The 17,701-nt window shown below is 36.7% G+C and overlaps 1 protein-coding gene and 1 long non-coding RNA gene across 2 annotated transcripts in view; both read left to right on the top strand.

Annotated features, from left to right (window-relative positions):
- Positions 1-207: 207 nt before the first annotated feature.
- LOC133533603 (uncharacterized) lies at positions 208-1,341 on the top strand. The gene is made up of 2 exons (XR_009801903.1): positions 208-532; positions 1,101-1,341. It is a non-coding gene; the product is annotated as an uncharacterized LOC133533603 (long non-coding RNA).
- A 3,723-nt stretch (positions 1,342-5,064) lies between these two features.
- Positions 5,065-17,701, top strand: part of LOC133533615 (phosphoribosylformylglycinamidine synthase-like) — a 33,247-nt gene continuing 20,610 nt past the window's right edge. The window contains exons 1-10 of the mRNA XM_061872622.1: positions 5,065-5,433; positions 8,315-8,714; positions 9,688-10,001; positions 10,342-10,478; positions 10,885-10,997; positions 12,930-13,183; positions 14,385-14,516; positions 14,889-15,017; positions 15,876-16,004; positions 16,886-16,960. Coding sequence (XP_061728606.1) covers positions 8,437-8,714; positions 9,688-10,001; positions 10,342-10,478; positions 10,885-10,997; positions 12,930-13,183; positions 14,385-14,516; positions 14,889-15,017; positions 15,876-16,004; positions 16,886-16,960 — 1,561 coding nt within the window. The 5' untranslated portion in view covers positions 5,065-5,433; positions 8,315-8,436. The remainder of the gene's footprint in view (positions 5,434-8,314; positions 8,715-9,687; positions 10,002-10,341; positions 10,479-10,884; positions 10,998-12,929; positions 13,184-14,384; positions 14,517-14,888; positions 15,018-15,875; positions 16,005-16,885; positions 16,961-17,701) is intronic.

The following is a 17,701-nucleotide window of genomic DNA, read 5'->3' as shown; positions in this document are numbered from 1 at the left end:
GGTCTTTGTCATTCGTGCATAGTAAGAGAGAGTCATACTCCACACGCACGCAGCTGGTCAACTTTATTGTCACGCGTGCAATAGAGTATCTAAGAGCAAGTTCGGCCTGGCCAGCCACATTACGGCGCACGCTAGACAACATCCATAATGGTTATTTAGGGTCGCCGTTATCGACAACGATGAGGAGGACTATAATTATATATATAGTCTGTCAAGCAAAGTCTGTCAGTAGCAATGTAAAGCAAACTGAAGTATGGCAACACTCACATAGCAGTATTGCGCTAAGAAAAGCAGCAATGTACATCGAACCGAAACATATTTTTTTCCGCTGAGCGCGCTCTTCGTACGTCAACTAAAATTGCCGCTCGCGGTTTATTGAAGCATTTGGAAATTGTTATTATTATGAGAGGGACAATTTAAACTGGAGTAAAAACGATGTCAATCAATATGATAAACGAGATCAAAAAATACCTATTTGCAAACGGACTATGCTGGAGAAAATAATGTTTGAATCAAATCATTGCTTCCGCAGGTAGCTGGATTTTAATATATTATCAGATTTCTCGGTTGGAATTCAATATTAAAGATATATCACGATAAAATGCAATACAAATGCTCCTTTATGCAACCTTCAAAAGCTAATTAGACATATTTAGGTAGGTACAATCGAAAAATATATCAATATATTGAATTAAAATAAAGGTTTGTATGCTTAGTAAAAGGTGGACGCAAAAGGCGAGCGCTCGCATTCTTAACCTTTGGTATGCTTAGGAGCAGATCTGCTACATATATATTCAACTTAAACATGAAGATGTCATAGCTAAATAAATGTAAAGGTTAAGGCATTTGCACTTGAGTACTTTTTACCAAAACGAGCTGTTAGTAGGTACCTATACTACTGAATTTAACTAGAATAAAACAATCCATTGTTTTAATTAGGTAAATATTAAAACCTAGGTAAGTAACCCCTGAGCCATCACTGGCAGCGGTAGCCCTGGTAGGGTATCACTGTAACTATTCTTGTCACAATTGCAGGGCTTATTAAATATCAAATATCTGGACTATTTACATCATTTTGATATGGTTTTATTCTGTTTTAGCAAACTTAGAAGACAAATAGGGAGCAAAGAGAACATGAGCACCACGGTAGAAAGCTGTTTTTAACATCAGTTCAGAAACTGAAGAAGCCCAAAGAAAATAATTATGCCACTTGTTAATTGTAAATTAGTGTATTTCTCTTGAACAATGTCACATTCACATACCAGTGTAATTTTGAAATGGTTTTACAATATACTTATATAAATATACAGATTAAAAATAAATAAAACACAACTGCAGATATTTTGGTGTTCATTTAATTTCAAGGCAATTAAGATACGGATCACTTTAGCTTACTTACACTTAATTCAGGCCATTCATTGAAAAAATATCATTAAGTTACCAATGTTACTGGTCCACTCCAACCAAGCATCAGAATACTTTGTACCTAGTCACTTATTGCATCTTAAGTATAAAACAGATCTGTTTGAAAATTTGTAATTTCAAGTTTAAAGTTTCCATTCCAAGTTTCAAAATTTATTCAGTAGTAGTTACACATAAAACTTAGTCTTAAGCAATTTGCCTAATTTATAGTACAGAGATATTCCAATATCTCTGAGACCACTCTTACATGCTAGCTTGGTAAGGTTTTGCTCACACTACTGTTTTTATACAGGCTAAAAATGTTAGATATTTACATGTATCGGCTAGATCATATTTTATATGTAGATAATTAAAAAAGTCATTTAGATATCAGGAGAATGCTGTTAAGAAATTTTATTAACTTTCACATTAGTCTATTCAAGACTTGTCAGGAACTGACACAATTTCAGGTACTCAAAATATTAATAAAAGATACCTTGACAATGGAAACTTAACAACTTCCACTCATGTGAGTAATATGGAGTTATATTGTTTCTGGATAATAGAAGGGATGATTTAAATGTTAAAATATTTTTCTAAAATTATGCACACTGAATAAATTATTTTAATTTATTGAACAAACAGGTAAAGCGACTTAAAACTTCTCTTAAATAGGTACATACCGACTTCAGAAAGTATAAACTAGGATTTTCCATAGGTATACATGTGCAATAGCTGAGTGCATGAAACAAATCAGCCTAAATAATATATTTTCGTGATGATTAACAAACGGACAACTTTTACAATAATAATCTAAACTATTGTACCAATTTTTTTAGTTTTTTTAATTAACAAGTTTATTTTTCGTCTTGTTTGCGTTGTACACGTATGTACGTAAACCGCCGTAGGTAAGTTTTGTATGAAGAGAAACTTTTACGAACGCCTTATATTGGGAGAGTTTTAATCCTGCAACAAACATATGGAAGTATTAGGTAGATGTTGCGAAAGAAAGTAGGTATAATCAAGGTTCTTAAACGTCTTAAGATTGTTTAAAAAAGTTACCTTTGAAAATATTTGAGGACTTCATCTGTTGATATTGGGAACAATCGAATCAGTTGCGGTTTCGAGGGCACAATTCGTGGTCTTATTGGATATATTGAGGCATACGTTTTATCTTTATTTAAGCCTTTTAACCCTGAAACAGAAAAAACTGCACATTATCTTAAAAATTCTCCGGGATCTTGCAGTAATTATCATAACCTCAAAATTTTCTAATGGTTAAGATCAACGAGCATGATTTTACTTACATTGTAGGCATCTTGACTTTGCTTATGGTCATGCACAATATTATTTAATATATTGATATTTATTTTAATGCTGGGAGCAGAAATTTCTCTTGAATTAGCACCGATTCGGAATGTAAACAAACAAGATGGACGATCCACATTCTACAGATAAAACACAGATTACACGCGATTTTGGAATTATTCGAACACAGTGTTGCTAGCCCGCGATTTTTCAAATTTGCCGCGTTTTTCTACTGACAAGATTTGCTTGACCAACTATACATAGTTGCCCCAGAAAACTATGTTTTTTTTTTCTCTTCTGTAAAACGCTTTCAACTAAGTCACTTAATTTAGTCGTTCTAAAAGCTGTTAGAGATCGGTGTATTGGATCGCGATCCTGTTAGATTGTGAGGAAAATGGTGCGCTGGACGTCCGTCAAAATCCCAGCTATAAGCAGGGGGGTGTCACTACGCGGTTTAGGTATATTTGGCCGGCGCGCCTCCCGGGCAGGCGTATAGCAGCGGGCTGCCGCTCGGCTCACACGATCACGATAGTCGTGTCACGTGGCGCTCGCGCAAATTTGAAAATACACAATGGATTCGAAACCTAAATCACGATCTAATCCGTATAAAAGATATTGTTCTGTTTACTGATGTCTGAATAAACGAAAGAACAAGGTAGCAGATATAACATTTTTTAAAATTCTGGTCGATATTGAAAATTAAGTCATTGTGATGAATTTAAACTTTAAACCATAACATAAATACTCATTAATCAAATTCGATAACATTTTGATTCGTTTTGTTTGCATAAAACTAAAGCGCTTTAGACCAAATTAAAATGAATTATGCATTCCTAAGCTTAGACTAGGTGAATACCTACTTCTAAGAATTTTCCAATAGCCTGGGGGGTAAGGCAACTAAGGTTAAGGCTATTAAGCACCTACTAAATTATTCCTTATGAATAACTTATAGGTACACACATATATCAACAACAATGTATCACAAAATGTTAAACAAGAAGGTACCTATACTAGTGAGTATTATATTCTTTGGTACCTATAATTACGTCGTCAAGTAGGTTGATGATTGATATAGTCTAAGAGCTAGTGACCTTTTCGCTGAAGCATGGGTCAAAATATATTTTGTCAATTTAACATATGTAAAGCCTTTTTTAGGGTAAAAGTTCAATTTTAGGGCAACGTTTGGTTAATATAGAACGTATTACAAGCGTTTCAAAGAAATGGAAACAACCCTATTATTTATTAAATACTTAATAGCTATTAAAAAAAATAATAATAATAATAGCTCTCATTACGTCGACCACATTAAACATGCCGAAATAAAGACATACCTATTTAGATAAAGTTACTTTTACATTAAGTACGTAATAAGAAGTAAGACCGATTAATATCGTGCCGACATCATAGTCACCCTATGTATTATTATTATTATTATTTATAAATGCACAGGCAGCTTATAGCTGATATGTGCACATCAATGTCCTGCACTTGTGTTTTGTCCATTAATAAAATGTTTGTCGAGTCTATTTTTAAAAGAATTCACTGAGGGTGCACTGATTACGGATTCGGGCAAACTGTTCCACACTTTCACTACGCGGTTAGACAGGAAGTGTCGTCTTGGGTTGCTACTACTCTGCGTCCGTGTCAGCTTCAGAGAATGTCCTCTCAGTCTGTCACACATATTCCGAGTGAAAATATCTATAACTAGTTCTCCTATTTCAATAGTTATCGCCAACAATATAGAATAAACTCTAGTTCATGTAAGACAGCATTACTAGCAAAAAGCTTGGAAGAATGGCACCAAGAATTTATAATAAACTGCCAAAAGAGATTTTAAAAATGAATGATTTAAAGATATTAAAAAAAAATGTTGTATGATTTCATAATAACTAAAGCGTACTACTCAATACAAGATGTTTTGTCAGACTCAGGAAATTTATTTACCTTTAAATTTGTTTTGTTTATTCCATTATTTGTCATAGATTTAGTTTGTAAATGCATGCTACATGTCCTCTGTAGCTTTTTGTATGCCATGTGGCGAAGCATAGTGATACTTTATTATACATTTAAGACCTACCTACTGTTGTACATATCTATGTTTAACAAATAAATAATTTGGAATTTGGAATAAGTTTGACAATATAGTTTTGTATTTTTATCGTAAAACGTACCTCTCGCACAACATTTTTTAACCATTTTTTAGAAATATTATACGTATCAATGACTGTAATTAGAATATAGCGCTAAAATAGTATAAGAACATTATTAATTTCAGTAGTATATTGATATTATTACTACCACAATGGTATCTTTTTAACAATGGCAACATGTGCGAGTGAGATACAGGGCTCCGGTTTTGCTATCTCAAGTGGACCGTTTTCTCTATAATAGTCTGGTACGAACACCATTCTGGCCATAGACATACAATATAACATTCTGGCTCGGTGATAAGGTTCAATTTGGTATGGCTAACAAGTCATTGCGCTCTCCACTTTAATGACTGGATCGAACTTACTGAAAAGTAAAAACCTACTTATGACAAGGCAGTATGGCTTAGAGCTTTAGTCTGTCCAGATGGATGATTTTTTTTTTATAGCAACTATGATTATATGCTCTTTGAACTATGGCGGCAACTGTCAATGTCAGTATCACATTTAACTTCGCGGGAGATAGCTGTCATATATTTAGATAGATACATTTATTTACCTTCATAATTAAAAACAGGTAAGGTAATCATTTTTACCGAAGAGAATACGATATTAAGTAAAATTTTGTTTTTTATTATGAACTGTATTATTATTTTTAGTGCTGTATTTAATACGATTGAAACAAATTAAGTTGAAGGTTTAATTTCTTTGGAGTCTGAACTGTAACTTAACATAGATAAGTTACGAAGCTGGGCTGTGAACGTGGTCGTGTAATTTACCATGCCGCAATAAGAGCAAGTATAATCTTCCATTACACTTTGTTAATGTTAACTAATTATATTTGTGATTTGTTTTCTGGGAGCAGCTCTAAATATTTGTACTGTTACGTTTTTTAAATCTTACCTTAATGCTCTCATATCCATCGGGGTCAATTAAGTACTAATAGATATTTGGATAAAAGTGAATATACATATAAACTTGTGAAATTAAATTAATATAATACTTACAAATAAAGCTCTAAAGTAGAGATGGATCGAATATTTGATAGTTTTTCGGTAATCGGCATTAGTATTCGGCAAGTTTTTCATGTACATATTCAGCCGTTTTATTCAGTTAAAGTGCTGAAGATTCGGCAAATATTTTTTATTCAGTTTGTCTTCTCCAGAACTTTTCAAACACTCTCTTTCATCAGGTTATGTTTTCCTGTGGTCATTAAAACACATGATGAGACATATTGAATCCATAGATTATTTTATTTTGAGAGTGGTTAAAATTTTTTTGCCTCTTGACCTGTTTGTTTCTAGGGAATGCCTAGAAAGTGATTCATCTTTAGCTGCTAATTTAATTGAAGCATTTTAAGATGGTTTATTAACCTTTATGGTAACCAATTCATCCTAATATTCATATTTGGCAAACTCCATATTTAGCCCATCTTTGCTCTGAAGTTTTTTAAATATTTTAACTAACTAACTAACTAACTATTGTGGCGCAGTGATCCAAAGAGGGTCTTGGCCTCCAAAACGAGAGAATGCCACCTGTCCCGATCCTGTGCCACTTCCTGCCAGTTGTCGGCTTTGAGTTGGCACAGATCCGCCTGTACACTGTCGCTCCAGCGGTATCTGGGCCGACCCACTGGACGGCGACCAGTCGGTTGTCCCAAATAAGCTCTCTTAACACCTCGATCCTCACCCATCCTCAGTAAATGGCCGAACCAGCGAAGTCTGTGGCATTTCGTTTCGCCGATGATATTGGGTTCGGCCACTAACTCCTCGATTTCGGCATTCTTACGGATCCTCCAGGTGCCGTCATCTCTTTTGATAGGTCCCAGGATCTTCCGTAACACCTTTCTTTCCGCTACCAGGAGCTGACTCTCTTCTTTCAGTGTTAGTGTCCAAGCTTCACAGCCATACATAAGGATTGGTCTTATTATAGTTTTATATACCCGTAACTTAGTATTTCTGCTGAGAAGCTTGGACGCCAACACCTTATGGAGCTAAATATTTTGGGGCTTTTAAATTATTTTATTCAATTACATAATCCAAACTCATTACTCAATCCCCGTAAAGTGCTATGTATACTTTATTTGTTTATGTGTGTGAAAGAAAAATAATAAATGTTGTGGTATCTACAGTTCTAGACATCTAAATTTATTCCTTTATGGGTCTTTTACCAACAACCACAACTTTCCACTTAGCTAAGATTAAAATAAACAAATAAGTATTTGGGGACAATCTTACACAGACAATCCTAGCTACTAAGCTAAGCAACTAAGCAAAGCTTGTACTATCTGTACTATTAGGTCATGATATACATACTTGTATGAATAAATGCATACATAAAACATCAATATAACATTCATAACTCAGGAAAAAATATTTGTAATGAACACACAAATCAATTACCCAGGAATTCCCATTTCGTAGGCAGCGTCACTACCAACTAGGCTAATTAATATAAGCCAAAATTGAAATAATATTCAAATGCGTGCACTGCCTGCTGTCGGCAGGGTGTTTATAGAGCCTAAATTATCACTGTGCAGTTCCAGAGAAACTTCCTCCCGTGAACCCTTCGGCTGTCAAATGAGCAATTTTTCTACAATATGGGGTTTTTCAAAAAAGTAGTGTACTGATTTTTAAAGGGTCGGCAACGCGCATATAACACCTCTGGAGTTGCAGGCGCCCATAGGCTACGGTAACGGCTTACCATCAGGCGGGCCATATGCTTGTTTGCCACTGTCGTGGTATAGAAAAGAAATGGAAAAGTTTATTTTTATTTAGACAATAATTTCTGTTTATTTCGTTTGCCAATGTTGGATTGGCTTTAGTCGATTGACCAGATTGTTTCTGTAATTTTCCTTGTATTAATTAGCTTATTCAAATTGCAATTTTTACTTTAGTTTATTTATTTTATTATATACCTATTTCCTTTTATGGTAAAGTTTATTTCTAGGTCCTAAACAGAATTTGGTGATTAAATTTACCTATCAATAATAACATAATTATCTTAAAACATTTCTTATTTTAGTAATGAATTGTTGTTATTGTAAGAATACTCATTAAATACCTATCTAAATTGTTGAAGTTGAAGTAACTGATGGGTGTGCACAATAATTTATCCGGACAGCTTATTATTATTACTATTTATAGGTAGTATGTCTAATTGACAAACAATTTTATCATATACTTAGGTATTTTGATTAGAAAATCAATAGTGTAAATGGAAAAGGTACCACTTATACATATATTTAAGTATTTACATAAGTAGCTATGCCTTTACATGTATTATATCGAATACCCAAAACAATCGTAAATTTGTGGCGTGTGCGCGGTAAATTTCCATCTGACCTCAAGGGTCAATGGGCTTGGAATAAATTATCAAAAATATCTCGCTCATACTCCCATTGTTTTTGTCATTTACACATTCACATTGCATAAGCTGTTTGTCTATATTTGTTACAGATAACGCCATATGATGTGTTGAACTTTGCCATTGATGTAACAAGATATTCATATACTCATCTGTGACATCAATTTCACGGACAGTATCGAGTGAGACTCCGTTGACATAGTATACATTCAACATGTGTATAATAAGATTTTTTTCATATGAAGCATTTAGTGTCCATAAGACAAAAGAAATACTTCAAAAGCTAAGAGTCGTTGACCTTGATGTAGTGGAATTATCTACGGAGCTGTGTTACCATGTCGAGTTGGCCGAGGGCTGTGAATACCTAAATATTAATCAGATAAAGATTCTGCAGTGGCTGTTGAGTTCCCCGCTCCAGCCTAATGCTTTAAGGAATAATACTGTCTACACTAATGTGAAAGATAACCAGGTTGTTATTGAAATTGGGCCAAGGTGATTATATTTTTTTTGCAAATATTTTGTTATTCACATTACTTTTCGGGATTTACTTAATAATATACTATGTAAGTCAGGGTTGTTGTTCATCCAATAAAATATTACTGTAGATTTCATTATTCAATAGATACAAAAAGTCATTACCCCCTGGCAGGTGCTGTCCCTGAGGGCGACCCATGAATTGGGCACGAGCAACATCTCTTTCATTAAATTATCGAAAGGACTCTCGTCTCGTGCAGTGGCGGATTTGCAGTGTGGGCCGCCCTAGGCCCCAGGCCCTGTAGTAACTATTCTAGCCGCCTCTTTCTCAGCATAGACTGCCGCCACTAATGTCTTGCCGCCCTAGGCCCGGGCCTACTGGGCCTTAGGGCAAATCCGCCACTGGTCCCGTGTTGACTGCGTGTACGCCTCTCTCTTCGCGGTAGTAACATTACCTATTCTTTGTGCTTCTTGTCAGTGTTAAGAACCGCTATGTAAGGAACCTCCTAACTTAATGGTCATGTGGTCTTGTTTATCCAGTAGTATCGCCTTCTATATCTGACCCTTGATCCAGCCATCTAGGTCTCTTAACGTCCATGAACAAATGTTCATAATGTCCAATGTATTTGTAAATACAATAGTACATTACGATACAAGTGCGAATAATAGGAAATTCGAAACGAGTGGCGAATTGCCTATTCGCACATGTATGTTACAACGTTTTTCAGTACATATGGCCCTTTACATTTTCGACATAGTTATGTAATGTGCTAATTATCGCACTAGTGCGGTAAATTAACATTAACATATGTACTGTAAAGACTATTACCTAACCCAAACGATTATTGGACATTATTATAATTATCTTATGTAACGTACAGGTTGTTTTCTTCATTTATTACAGATCTTAATTATAATTACATGATTACAATTCATGCGCGCCTCTTCTGAAGTCGTCAATAAAAACTAACCTTTATCTCATTTATTTTAGATTTAATTTCTCAACGGCTGATTCGAGTAACTCGGTCCAAATTTGCGAAAGCGTTGGTCTACGCGATGTGGTCCGCCTCGAGGTATCAACCAGACACCTCATCACTTTCAACAAGACTAAGAATGTCTCAAAGCAGCACTTTGAGGACTTGGCCTCAGTTTTGCATGATAGGATGACGCAATGTATATACACGTCAGAAAATCTCCCGAGGCACAGTTTTAATGAGGGGCTGCCGAAGGATCTGGAGCCCTGGTTCGTGGTGCCTCTTCTGAAGGAGGGACGACCAGCTATGGAACGAGTCAACCAAAAACTAGGTATGTTTTCCTTAATTATGATTTGTCTTTAAGACATTGGGAATTAGGATTTCCAATAGTCTGTAAGATCAATTTAAAAATGGATCACCTAAAAAAAAACGGAACTATAGCCGCTTCGACCGAGACTGAACAGTCGCCATCAGATACATCGGAGCGGCCGAGGTGCTCAAAAATATCTGAACACGCTCCAACGCCTTGACAATAGAGGAGTGTTCAGATATTTGTGAACGCCTTGGCCGCTATATTACTGGTTCTATTTTTTTGGACGAAAATAATGTCAACATGTCTAACACTTTTTTTTTTAATTATAAACTAGTGACCATATTGTTTTTGTTAAAAGGTTTGGCTTTCGATTCCTGGGACATGGACTTTTACACGGACCTGTTTGTAAACAAACTGAAGCGTGACCCAACCAGCGTGGAGTTGTTCGATCTAGCCCAGAGCAACAGTGAGCACTCTCGTCATTGGTTCTTTAAGGTATTTCTCTATCTTATTAATAAGGTATTATCATAAGGTATCTTTTTTATTTCTATCTTATTAATAAAAGATATTACTGTAAGGTATCTTTTTTATATTACGACAGTTGGAAATAAACGTACGGGCTATATAAAACACATGTATCGCAGCCTATCGAAGTGAGACACCAGTGGTGTCGCCAGTGCGTCGCCGACCATTAGGCCATTGGGCCCACACAGTCAAAACAGCGCATCTTCGAGAGCTACCAAAATACGCCATAGTTAACTTTATTGGAATGTATGAAGGTTCCTTTTAAACTATCTGTTCGGAGAGTTGAAAATGTAGTCTAAGGTCAAAAAGTTGAAAGTATGTATATACTGGATTTGTATACGTTTATTGAACCTAATTTAAACTGTATTGTTTCAAGGGCAAAATCATACTGGACGGCAAAGAGATCAACGAATCATTAATTGATATGGTTGCTTCCACTCAAGCGACGTCGAACGATAACAACGTCATTAAGTTCGGTGATAACAGCAGGTAAGAAATTATACTGTTATCAAGCAATTATAAGACAGAGGGAATATATTTCCCACAATGATTTTGAACTGTATTTCTAAGTGATAGGGTTCAATTTAACGTTTTCTGACACCCTAACGCCCGTTAAAGTGTTAAGTTTAATTACCTTTTAAATTAAGACAAGTATCATTTATTTTATTCAGGGCAATAGGATTAGGTACATTTATTTTCTGAATGGGATGATTTAACCCTCTTATTCATGAAACGTAACAAAGCTGCTAAATTATATTTCTCTCTAACAAACACAATGTTGAAATGACAAGCGATCATCAATGAAGTCTGTTAGATTTGTCAGACGATTATGAATAACGCCACCATAAAAGTCAGCCGCAAATTTTAAAAACTTGAATGTACACTCACTGTACTGTACTGCACTGTAAGGTGAAGGCGCCGGGCAAACACGCTTGAGTGTCAAGTGTCACCACACGTCGCCTTTTGTACATTTTATATGAAAACGTTTTGAAGCGGTATCATGCCTGCGCCGCGCCTTCACCTTACTATCTGTGTATAATTCGCGCCTTACACTTATATGTCATAATTGGGATACTCAGGAATTAACTTGGACACGTCGGTTCCGGGCCTTTGGGGGACTTTGTCAACAGTTTCGTCACCTTCTTAAGTTGTCCTCTTTCCATATGGTCCACTGTCCTTTTTCGTCGACATTATTATGTGGTTAACTCGTCCATATTCCTATATCGGCACAGTGCTTACTGGTCGCCATTCCTATATCGCCATAGCACTCTTCTATAGAAGACATACGAATGGGAATGAGATAGCACTGTGGACCATATAATAATATGGACAAGATATTAAATTGACGATACACTAATGTGGACGAGTTAGGTCAGTGACGATTTAGAAATTGGTTACTGACGACTCTTCTTCTTCCTCGCGTTGTCCCGGCATTTTGCCACGGCTCATGGGAGCCTGGGGTCCGCTTGACAACTAATCCCAAGATTTGGCGTAGGCACTAGTTTTTACGAAAGCGACTGCCAGCTGACCTTCCAACGCAGAGGGTAAACTAGGCCTTGTTGGGATTAGTCCGGTTTCGTCACGATGTTTTCCTTCACCGAAAAGCGACTGGTAAATATCAAATAATATTTCGTACATAAGTTCCGAAAAACTCATTGGTACGAGCAGGGGTTTGAACCCGTGACCAGCGCTTCTAAGACGACTTCTACTGACGACATAATAAAATAATAATAAAAATGTCGTAATTTTAACTAGGCAGGTAACTCTTTTTAAGCATACATATATGACACTTGTGTCAAGAGACACCACTCTCCGACATGGCATTGTGAATGATTTAAAAAGGTGACAAATAAGAATCGTGGACAGGGACCGGTCCGGTATCCCCTTGGAGGGTTTTTGAAGGGTTATTACGTAAGGCTTTGCTTACCAAACCCGTTGCTAACTAAAACCCTTTCATTTGGTTTTTTAAGCGCTTCATAATACGGGTAAGCTGATACCCGTTCCTAAGCGCTAACCCCTTGAAGGGGTATCGAATGTAAATCATAACGCTTATGCCATTTTCAACTTTCTCTTGGGAAAAATAGAATCAAATATTGCTTATTTATGTTTAAAGAGAAGGATTGGGTGCCTAGCGCGTTGACAGCACAGGCGTCATAATGTAATTTTTTGAATTAGGAAGAGGATACCCTTTCATTTAGTGGTATCTCTAAAAGGGAAACCCCTTCCTAGAGCTAAGTCAAATGAACGGGTATGCCATTCAAAGGGAAAGTCAATCGTTGGGGCTATTCGATGATTTTTTTTCTGGGAAGGGGTGGACGGGTCCCTGATCGTGGACGAAGTCGTCCTGAGCCGGCACGTCTTTCTAAGTGCAGTATCTCTTACGTTCGTATCTTTTAATACTCATATAATCTTCCTACACAGTGCCATCAAAGGATTCAAACACACAAAACTAAAGCCGACCAACGTCCGAGCGCCATCACAAGTCATCCAAGAGGTCACTGAATCCGACATCATCTTCACAGCGGAGACCCACAATATGCCTACCGCGGTGGCTCCGTTCAGTGGGGCCACTACTGGGACTGGTGGGCGTATTAGAGACGTCCAGGGAGTTGGGAGAGGAGGGCATACTGTTGCTGGGACCGCTGGATATAGCGTTGGAAACTTAAACATACCCGGTAAGTGTAACATACATTTTATTGTAAAAGATAGACAACAAGCCTACCACAGTAGCTCTCAGTGGGACCACTTCAGGAACTGGAGGGCGTATTGGAGATGTCAAGGGGGTGGGAGAGAGGGACACACTGTTGATGGGACTGCTGGATATAGTGGTGGAAACTTGAACATACCCGGTAAGTGTAACATATCTTATACCTTTAAACGAGCAATTCTTGTATATATATATATATATATATATATATATATATGTATATATATTTCCGGGATCTCGGAAACGGCTCTAACGATTTTGCTGAAATTTGGTATATGGGGGTTTTTGGGGGTAAACAATCGATCTAGATTAGTCTTATGTTTGGGAAAACGCGTGTTTTCGAGTTTTCATGCGTTTTTCTTTCGACGCAGAATATGGTCGCTAATTTCGTGTTGCCGGCCACTGTCCGTCTGGTCCAGCGGGTTAAGACGCGGACTGCTAAACGAGTGTTACGGGTTCCAATCTCGCCCGGTGACTAACTTTTTTTTTATATGTACAAGTTTATATATAATTTTTTAATTTTTATTGTTTTAGACAAGTTTAATGTAGTAAAAAAATGTAGATAAGATTATCACCTATACACCACCATATTACAATAAATAGTTATAACCGAGCAATGCTCGGTCGCCCAGGTACTCTTTTATTGTAGAAGATAGACAACAAGCCTACCTACCTATATCTAGATAAAATAAGTTAGTGCTTATTTTAACAATGTCGCCTAACATAGTCGCCGTGTTGCATTTAATAGCGATTTACACGCTTAGCAATAACTGCTTAAAGGTAGACAGTTGAAATTGTTTACAGAAGATTATTTTGAAAGATCTAACCACATCATTTTGTGTCTGTCCCACGTTGATATTAACTGTTTTTTTTTCACTTTTAGTTACATGTATGGAGTGCCCCCCTAAAATATGTATATTTCTAGTTATAACATCTAAACTTAGTAGTGGCTCACAAAATACACCTATGTTCCAAATTTTATTTGGATACATTTACCTTATTATTTTTGAGATAAACGTATGGACAACCACAGACAGGCGGACATGAAGAAACTATAAGGGTTCCGTTTTTGTCATTTTACATGAAACTCTAAAAAGGTATCATTGTGATACCTAACAATAACTATTGTTCTTAACTTGACATAACAATAATGACTGAATATTTTCCAGGTTACGAACTACCATGGGAGGAAAAGACCTGGGAGTACCCGAGCAACTTCGCTAGTCCACTGCAAATCATCATCGAGGCGAGCAACGGCGCTTCTGACTACGGCAACAAGTTTGGAGAACCGGTTATTACTGGTAAACACACATTTCCTTAACCGACTTTATGGTTATTATGATAAGGTAGCAAATTTAGTATATAAATCATTGTTCATTGTTGAGAACCTTCTCTCGTTGCGTGCTGGGGTTAGCGGTCACAAGTCAAGAATATTTCAGCTCCAGTGGACATTGGTTCAATGTCTAGCCCACTGTAATTTATTTATAATAAGAGCTACTTTGACGACCTTTGTCCTTTGAGTGTCTTTGAACCTTCTTATTAGAGCCATTGTGACCACGTATATTACCTACCATATTATGATTTGGTGGCCTTTTGCAAAGTTACGCCTAATTCAATCAATTGAAAACCTTCATCTTCTAAAATATAGTAACGTGATATGTTTTGCTTTCCAGGCTTTGTTCAGTCATACGGCCTGAAGAACGGCGACAACGTGCGTGAGGAGTTCGTGAAGCCGATCATGTTCAGCGGCGGCATTGGATACATGCCTCATTCCATGATCAAAAAGAATAAGCCAGACAAAGGTAAGAATCGATGAAAACATGGTTTATATATTTCTTACCCCGCGTACCTGTACCTAATCAATTTTCCCAGATGACTGTGAATCACGTGACGTGAAAACTTGAATATTAACGTTGTGCATTTTTGATATTTTGGAATGGTTAGGGAATAATGTAGCACGAATTGCTTTAATTATCAGTATAAAAGTACTATCATTTATGTAGTAAAATACAATATTCATTTATTGCGCTATCGTACACAAATATGACAATTTATATTTCATTAAAAATTTAACACTTCAGGTATAGAAACAAAATCTCCTTAGGCAGAACTGTTGCAAAAGTGTCCAGCTGTCAGCTATAAATAATAGTTCCAAATATCTCCAGAGTAGCGCTAGAGTAGCTAAGAACCTAGGCGTTATTGACGGAGTGAAGTGCGCAGTCTATAATTAGATTTTTTCCTCAAGTATTCTAGGTATTGTAGCGCCACCTATTTATGGTTTTTTGTCGGACAATTTTTGGTATATGGAGTTTATGTTCCTTGCCTCTACTTTCCATAACTTCAGGACTATTATAATTCTTTAACATTATTTCCAATCTGTCGAATCTGTCGGTCACGTGACCTGTCGAGAGTTAAACATTTTTCCCCATCACAAAAAGTGCACAGCGCCGCTAAAGAAGTTTTCACTTCAAAAACCATAAAATAAGGGACACTCTACTGCAAGCGTTTGACTGGATTGTCAAACGTTAGAGTTTTCAGCCTCACGTCAGCCTCTTATATCGATGGAGCAAAGTGTAAAACCTGTATATATGTATAGTCCAAAAAATAAATCATTCAATTATATTAATATTGTACTATAAAGTTCTTCCCTATTTGCGCAGGCATGCTTCTAGTGAAGATCGGAGGGCCCGTGTACCGCATCGGCGTGGGCGGCGGCGCGGCTTCCTCCGTCGCGGTACAGGGCGGCGACTCGCGCGACCATGCGCTGGACTTTGGAGCTGTACAGAGAGGTGACGTTTTTAAACCGAGTACACCATGTGGAGAAGATTCCCGAAAGGTCCTTCCCCCCTAAAATGCTTGTCCCCTTAGTCTCTTGTAAGGCAGATCTAAGACGCTAAAAAACATTTTTACAGTACCATCAGGTCCAAATTTGTCCATGCACTTTGGAACCTTACTGTACATATGGTGCTACTTTATCGTATTAGTGCGCAAATTAGCATATTACGTTACTGTGTCGAACATTTAAAGGGCCATATGTACTGTAAAACGTTGTACGATACAAGTGCGAATAGGTAATTCGCAACTCGTGTCGACGTGTTTTAATTTATCGCCACTCGTTTCGAATTTCCTATTTTTCGCACTTGTATCGGAATGTACTATTACAGTACATATGGTGCTACTTTTCCGCACTAGTGCGTAAATTAGCATATTATGTAACGATGTCGACAATTTTAAATATCATATGTACTGTAAACGTTGTACGATACATGTGCGAATAGGTAACTCGCAACTCGTGTCGATTTAAAACACTCCCTTCGGTCGTTACGAATTTTCCGTTTTTCGCACTTGTATATAGCTATTTTCTATTTTATTGTAGATGTGGCCCTCCACTAACATTCATACGATTATGTATGTGTGACTTACTGTTATTTTTTTTTCACTAGTGCATAGAGCGCCTCACGGTAGATAGATTACATATTTCTAGTGGAACATGAATTTACTCGTTAGGTTTCGCCGATATTTTTTTTATTACGTTAACAAAGGATCAGTGAAGTTTGGTTCTGCGCAACACAAGTGTTACTTATCTTACAATGTGACTGATCCATGCTTCACGCTTTGTAAGATTGTCCTATTCTATTTATATTTATTGTAGGTTGATTTTATTTCCCAGGTGATGCTGAAATGGGCAACCGTCTCAACCGAGTTGTAAGAGGATGCCTTGAGGCTGACGTCAACCCAGTTGAGTGTAAGTATTGACGTCACTTTTATTATTGACATTATCTTCAATAATTATCAATCACCCCAGTAAAAGCATTTATTTGTGTGATGAACACAGCATTTGTTCCTGAGTCGTGGGTGTTTTCTATGTATATAAATATGTTTATCGTCGCCTAGTACCCATTGTACAAGCTTTGCTTAGTTTGGGACTAGTCGATATGTGTAAGACCGGGTGGACAAACGAAAAATAATCTACATTCGCAGCCTAAGGTATTTGAAACACTTCAAAGTCACATGAACGGCTAGCCGCTATACAATCGATGTTACGCTCTCATTTTAAAACGACATTCTGAAATACTTAACATGAAATTTGACATAAACATTCATGTGGTCATTCTGCTTTCTACTGCAGGTTTTTGCAGAATTTTAATACTCATACTCATACTCATACTCATTATTTATTGGTAATAGGTGATTACATGTCAACTTACATAACTAGTACAAATAACATAAAAAAAAGGAATTGAAATTACAACATATTAATTAAAATACATTAGGTACTTGCGTAGGTATTATTGTTATTATTTTCATCAACATTTCGCAGTCAGAAATTCTTCTATATTATAGAACGACCGCTCAACAAGCCAAGTTTTCAGTTTATTTTTGAAGATTAACAAATTAGGTGCGTCTGTTATTCCTGATGGTAGATTATTATACACAGAGGGGCCCATGACATGTATAGTTTTTGCCGACTTTGCTAGGCTACGGG

Source organism: Cydia pomonella, unplaced genomic scaffold (genome assembly GCF_033807575.1).
Source record: "Cydia pomonella isolate Wapato2018A unplaced genomic scaffold, ilCydPomo1 PGA_scaffold_183, whole genome shotgun sequence".
NCBI classification, from domain to species: domain Eukaryota; kingdom Metazoa; phylum Arthropoda; class Insecta; order Lepidoptera; family Tortricidae; genus Cydia; species Cydia pomonella.
This window is presented reverse-complemented; position numbering and strand designations above follow the sequence as displayed.